General features: G+C 33.9%; 2 protein-coding genes across 3 annotated transcripts in view; both read right to left on the reverse strand.

The window, feature by feature from the left end:
• The window catches only part of LOC144964425 (uncharacterized), a 100951-nt gene extending 93969 nt beyond the window's left edge, over positions 1–6982 (reverse strand). The window contains exon 1 of the mRNA XM_078898664.1: positions 6295–6982. Within this exon, the coding sequence (XP_078754790.1) occupies positions 6295–6303 (9 nt within the window). The 5' untranslated portion in view covers positions 6304–6982. The remainder of the gene's footprint in view (positions 1–6294) is intronic.
• The window catches only part of LOC144964426 (uncharacterized), a 115689-nt gene that overhangs the window by 12018 nt on the left and 96171 nt on the right, over positions 1–7500 (reverse strand). The gene's annotated exons all lie outside the window — the stretch shown is intronic.

A 7500-nucleotide genomic window follows, 5' to 3' on the forward strand; every position in this document is an offset into this window, starting at 1 on the left:
AATTGAGCTTTATATAGCGCAATATCCACGGAAATATGCTCATAGCGCTTTACATGGGGTCCCTGGTCAACTGCAACAGTGAACATGTAAATCGGGACATGACGCCGATTTAGGCGATTATTAACCATTTTTCGGACAAAGACAACGCTGTTAATAATAATAATAAATAATAATAAAAATAATAAAATAAAAATAATGACAATGGTGATTTTTATCATTATTATTTTTATTAAATGATCGTCATCACCATTATCAGCATTATCATCATCCATCATCATTACTACTATCACTATCGTTACATTTAATCATGTATCTACAGCATTCTCTTCTTTTTTCCTATGGCAAAGAGAGGTCTATGAATATTTATATTAGATTGGAATAACGATATCAAAATACAAACACACGTGTCAAATTCATCATGACACAGCTAATCATGTTATGTCTATAGCTATGATTAACACATACATACTATATGCAGGTCTGACATTAATTTTTTTTTAATTGAGCTTTATATAGCGCAATATGCACTAAATGTGCTCAAAGCGCTTTACAAGGGGACCCTGGTCAAGAGCAACACGTAACATGTTGGACGGGACATGACGCGATTAGGCGATATTACAATTTTTCGGACAAAGACAACGCTGTTTACGGCCAGGTACTCATTTTACACCTGAGTACGGTGAGAGAATGTGAGTAATGAGCCTTTTCCAAGGACCAACTATGCGCCGAGCGCGAGGCTCGAACCCAGGACCGTCCGATCCGAAAGTGAGTGTCATACCACTAGACCACATAGCCGCACAATAAATGGACAATATTTTGCGTCATTTTCTGAGATTTCCATTACAACAATGAGCCCATAAGGATGAATTGGGTTACCAGACCTGAAAATAAGTGTGCTTTGGATGTAATGAATAGATAATATGTGTGTTTTACCACGACAAATTTGATTCCAGTCAAAGTCCAGGAAAGAGGGTAGACAGAAACTTTATTACAAACTTACAAAAGCAGGCTATAGACGTATCTCTTTCGAAAACATTTCTTTGCTTGGTTTATTATTATTATTTATTATTATTATTATTTTATTATTAATTATTATTATTATTATTTTATTTATTATTATTATTATTATTATTATTATTATTATTATTATTATTTTTAAAAATTTATTATTTTTATTATTATCACTTTTATATTATTATTATTATTATTTTATTTTTAAATTTTTTATTATTATTATTAATATTATTATTATTATTACTCTTATTATTATTTATTATTTTATTATTATTATTATTATTATTTATTATTTATTATTATTATTATTAATATTATTTTTTATTTTTAAATTATTATTATTATTATATTATTATTTTTTATTATTATTTATTATTACTCTTATTAATTATTTATTATTATTATTATTATTATTACATTATCATCATCATCATCATCTCATCATCATCATCATCACATCATCATCATCATCATCATCATCATTATTATTATTATTATTATTATTATTATTATTATTATTATTATTATTATCATTATTATTATTATTATTACTATACTACGACTTATTACAACCCTTTTCTTAAATTTCTTTTTAATATCTGTTATGCTCTACTTACCTACCTTATTCTACCCACTCACCCCACGACAAACGCCACTCCTCTGTTTACTCTTATATTTTATAACCTAGTAGTGTACTTCTAGCAGAAAGTTGTACTATGGTGCTTGATCAAATCGTCACGGTCGAGTGACTCGGTCGCTTTGACTTAATACAAGCCCAAACAAATCAATAGATCGATAATTAGCAATATTTTTCTAAAATTAAATAAAACACTGTGCGGAAAGTTCGTATGTTGACTTCAGAGGTTTGATCGGCCAATCGTGAACATCGGGACTTCAAGGTTTGATCTGGCCAATCGTGAACTCGGACTTCAGAGGTTTGATCTGCCATCGTGAACATTTTGGGACTTTTAGAGGTTTGATCTGCCAATTCCCTAACATCGGGACTTCAGAGTTTCAACCGTCGACCCTCGATATGTTTTAAAATAAAATTTTAAAAATATATATATATATAAATATAAATTTTTTTGTGTGTGTGTGTTGCATGTTGTGTGTGCGTGTGTCGTGTAAAGAAAAGGGGGTTTTAAAGCTACAAAAATTTATTGGGGAAAAAAAAAAAAAAAAAAAACAAAAAAAACAAAAAAACATTATTTGGGGCTCCGGGCCGGGATTTCCCCTAAGACATTCACTCACCACTCTCCCCGCCCCTTTGAACAAAAAAAGTTTTCCATCTTTGAATGAAAAAACAAATATCAATCACCATGAAAAAGGGCCCAAACTTTTTGTCAATTTACGTACAATTTTTCCCCCCCTAGGGCGCCATTTTTCGGGTTTGATTCCAAATTTTTTTTAACCCCCCGTACTCTAGAAAAACAGGGGGTTTCAATATTTGGCCAAAAAACTCCCCCTTTCCCAAGGGAAAAAATCGATCAAAATTTAAAGCCCTTTTGTTTTAAGGCAAAAACTCCCCAAACCGGGGGGCCCTTTTAGAAAGCCTTTAATAAAATCCCTCTTGATTAAACGCCCCCAGGTTTGAGACTATCTCCCCCAAAGCGTTTTTTCAAAACCCCTGGTTAAAATTAAAATTTTGTTTACAAAAACAAGAATATTTTTAAAAAGATTTTGAAAAAAAAACATAATTCTAAAATATAAATTTTCATAAACCCCGTACGGCATGATAAAAAAAAAATTGGGGGGAAAAATTTTTTTTTTTTAAGAAAAAACTGGCGCTAAAGCTGGGGGCTATAAAAAAAAAATAAACAAAAATGATTTTAAAAAATTTAAAAAAAAACAAAGAACAAAATACCAAAAACAAGGAACGTTTCGGACTCAAAACCCTTCTTCAATCAACAACAACAAAAATAAAAAACCCAATAATTACTGTTGTTGGCTGAAGAAGGGTTTTGAACCCTAAACGTTCCGTGTATTTTTGGTATAACATTGTTCGTTTTTGAAGCTGTTATATTCATGTTTGTTTATTACTTTGCTTTTGTTTGTTTTTTGTTGTTTTTTTTTTAAGCGGATTTAAATTTGAGATATTATTCTTGATTTCTCTGATGAGCTGATTTCAAGCATTCCAAAAGTTTAGCGCCATAATGGTATTGAAAAGAACTAACCCTGAAACATTTTAGCGCTATTTTATCGATTGAAATTCCATAAGGAGAAAAACCGGGATAAAGTCCGGCCCCATGGGCCTATTATGGCTCTGAGAGAGAATCTCAATATATTATTTACTTATATTCAATGAGTGACGCACGGAAAATTAACGTTAAGGTCGAATGAACTATGAAATGTTATTTAATGGAAATGTCCGAATTGCCAAAATGATAAATAAAAATAAGATAAATAAAATTCCCTTTATTCATCCCCAAGGGGAAATTTGTCTTTAGGGTCTATTCCAAGGGAAGACTGGAATAACCCAGGCGTTAGCCGCAGTGCAGCGCCGCAAAGTGAGCTAGGGCGAGGTGACTTGCTCAATGCCACACAGTTCAGCGGCGGGTGATCGAACTCGTTACAATTTTGGTGTCACAAAACGCTTGTTGCCCGCGCTAGGTGAGCAATGATGCTTGTTTCCTGTTATGTTACCTTTGCGTGTCCGGTTTTTTCGCCTTAAGTATTCAGTGTTGCTTTTTTGTTTGTTTTCTTTTGTTGGAAAAACATCGTTGATGAATATTAAATAGTCACCTTAATGGACATTAGATAGAGTGGCGCCATTATGGGAGATAGAGAGATAACGTGGCAGGGAGACTAGTCCCGACTAATTGAGTAAAAAAAGTTTTCTTTTGTCCGGGGCGTAACTATTGAATAAGAAAGTTTTCTTAAAAGTTCCGGAAACCGGTATTCTTATCGGACTTTGGTGGAAACCACATGAAACTTTTGGAATTGACTAAATAATAGAATGTCTTGACTGATCCGAGTTACGTTAATTTATTGTCTATGACCATGGGTTGGGTGGACGAAGTTTTTATTATATAAAAGAAGTTTTAACCATTTTAGTCAGTCCATCACGATAATCCTGAACAGAGCGAGACCTGAGGTCCTCTCTAGACTCTCAAAAGTCATTCCATTTGAAGAAATTCACTTGCTTGGAAATTAATATTAACTTTGTATATTAACCGCCATGAAATTTCGTTATTTTGACGGCTCTATTAATAAATAGAGTCGGTTAGCCCCGGCTATAAACCAACGTGATACCAGTAACATTTTTTATATTATCTGAAAAACATTTTGGTTCCATATTTATCGGGAAAACAATTTAATAAAAAACATTTCCAACCTGGACTTAAAATAAAGTGAAATTAACAATTGAAAGAACTTGTGACAGAAAAGTGAACTGTGAACATGTTTGGACTCCTATAATATAATAATACCGAAAACTTCGATAATGTGGTCAAGAATATCATCTTCACCTTCATCATCATTCACCATTCATTGCATGTCTGCGTATTATTAAGTAAGGTAAGGGGCCCCAACTTGTAGATTATTATTTGCATCATCACCACCATGCATCATCATCATTTTTTATCTTTTCTTATATGTTGTCACACTTATAATTTGAATATCATTCTTTCCTTCCTTTTATTTTTCTTTCGATTTGTAATAAACAGTTATAAAATTATAATTCAATTGTCTTGCGATGTGCATTTAGTTTTATGTGTCGTGTGGAACCACCTTTAATGTCTCAACCTTGGGGTAAATAGCCACCGTACTCTGGCTTTGGGATCGTCACGTAGGTCAGTACCTTTGCCTGCACCTACATTGTGACATTTGGTTACGAAGTAAAGACCGTACCGCTGAGCCACGCTGCCCCTAATGATCTACCAATCCAACATCTGCTCTCTTCTGTATGCAACAGTAACCCCCCCCCCCCAAATTGAGATTTTATAGCGCAATGTCCACTAAACGGCTCAAGCGCGTTACAGGGCCCGACCAACGCAACACGTAACATGTAAACGAACACGACGCTTGATTCGACGATTTACAATTTTCCCCGACAAAGACCAGTACCGTTTTCACATATCTCGGAAGAATTAATAAAGACTTTCCAAGGATTCAACTATGCGCCGAGCGAGGTTCGAACCCAGGACCTTCCGAATCAAAAGCGAGTGTCATACCACAAGACCACATAGCCGCACGTAATGGCCATCGAGAATGAACGAATTTTGTTCCTCAAATTACCGAAATCTCACACTTTGTCATTTTAATCACATTTAAATAAATTTTTTGGAGTGAGGTTTATCCAAACATAACACCGCATGGAGACGTGGGACACAAAGAAAACACGACGGAAAATTTATATTTAAAAAATAATGAGCTTTTATACAGCGCAATATTTACTAAAAGCGCTTTCCAAGAGGTCCATGGCCAACGGCAAAATTTAACGTGTAGGACGGGACATGACGCTTTTTAGGCGATATAACATTTTTTTCTGACAGAAACACCGCACATGGAAATGTAATATAGATCATAATCACACCACTTATAATAAAAGAACCTTATCTCAAATAGAAATCTATTTATTGGACAATGCAACTTATTGAAAGTTCATAATGGCTAAAAGATTATCTCATATTATAAAAGTACTGTGAAACTACGGACGTCATCCTGAGAGAGAGAGAGAGAGAGAGAGAGAGAGAGAGAGAGAGAGAGAAGAGAGAGAGAGAGAGAGAGAGAGAGAGAGAGAGAGAGATAGAAAGATAGATGATAGAGAGAGAAAAAAAGATAGATAGAGAGAGATAATATATATATATATATATATATATATATAGAGAGAGAGAGAGAGAGAGAGAGAGATAGATAGAGATAGAGAGGGATAGATAGAGGTTGATAGAGATAGATAGAGAAAGAGAGATAATGATAGATATAGATAGATAGAGATAGATAGATAGAGAGAGATATAGAGATAGATAGATAGAGAGGGATAGAGAGAGATAGAGATAGATAGAGAGAGAGATAGGGAGGGGTAGATATAGATAGAGATAACTAGATAAAGAGAGAGAGAGAAAGAGATACATAGAAATAGATAGAGATAGATGGATGGATATATATATATATATATATATATATATATATATATATAAAAATAGAGAGAGAGAGAGAGAGAGAGAGAGAGAGAGCGAGAGAGAGAGAGAACGAGAGACAGACAGAGAGAGAGAGAGAGAGACAGAGAGAGAAAGATAGATAGAGAGAGAGAATTAAATGATAATTTAGTACCCAACTCACCAGCGTCATTATTCCAATGTGTACAGAAACTGTCCAATGTGTTGTATGATGATATTATATCCTTTAGAAGTATACAAAATACACACACACACTCTCTATATACACAACACTCACACGAATGGCTGAAATATCCACAATAAGTAAATAAATCAATCAATCAATCAATCAATGAATCGATAAATCAATCAATGGAATATATTCAGGCTAGAATCAATAACTGACTCCTGTCAAGTGCTGTTCAATGAACCCAAATTAATCCATAAATGAATAGAAATATTCCAAACTCAAACAATTCACGAAGCTGCTCGATGTACCATCTGCGATAAATGGAATAGAAATCAACTCACTCACTCAGCCCTAGTGATAATAAATAACGCAATGTTTATTTATAAACGACCACGGCCTATTTCACAATATTATAATCAAAATAGTTCAAATTCTATCTGCCGCCTTTCATGAATAAAACTCTCTATATAATAATATATATGAATATCTATTCCATACGCTCACTACTTGTTAGAATATTTATTATAATATATCAAATATCATTTAAACATACACACATAATATATTATATATATTTATATCGAAACTTGATACCATGGATATAATAATAATAACAATATTCCTCTTTAATATCGAAACGTGAATATTAATAATACAACGAACCCTATATAATATCTACCGTAAGTCGCGTCACACACACACACCCACCGTGGCTACGCACACACACACACACACACACTTCAGGTCCAAACAAACCCCAATGCCTTCGCCCTCGTCACGGACGTTTGGTAGGTATGGCCCTGCTTGGCTAGCATGGCAGAGCATGGCAGTTTCAAACCAGCCAGAGCGTCGCGAGAGACGAGAAACAAGGCCAATCCACAACAAATCATGAATTGATCAAACGTACTGAGAAAACGAGAAACCAGTCAGGTGAATACAAATCACCTTTTCAGAGCTGCGTCGACTTGAATTTTATTCTTTAAAATCGTAGTTTCTAAGGGAAAAAAATAAATAAATAATGAAAAGGTCATAATTAACCAGTAGACCAATTTGACCAATCAAATCGTGAAATTTGTGACACACCTTGACACGTGCTCGGACAAACACAGTTGTTTGTTTATAAACAAAGATGTGAATGAATTCGACCTTTCTCTGATAGATATTGTTATTGGTTTGGTTTTTTTTACCGCCAAATGGGTG

This window comes from Berghia stephanieae, chromosome 2 (genome assembly GCF_034508935.2).
Source record: "Berghia stephanieae isolate SIO BIC M18660-M18661 chromosome 2, UCSD_Bste_1.3, whole genome shotgun sequence".
Lineage (NCBI taxonomy): Eukaryota > Metazoa > Mollusca > Gastropoda > Nudibranchia > Aeolidiidae > Berghia > Berghia stephanieae.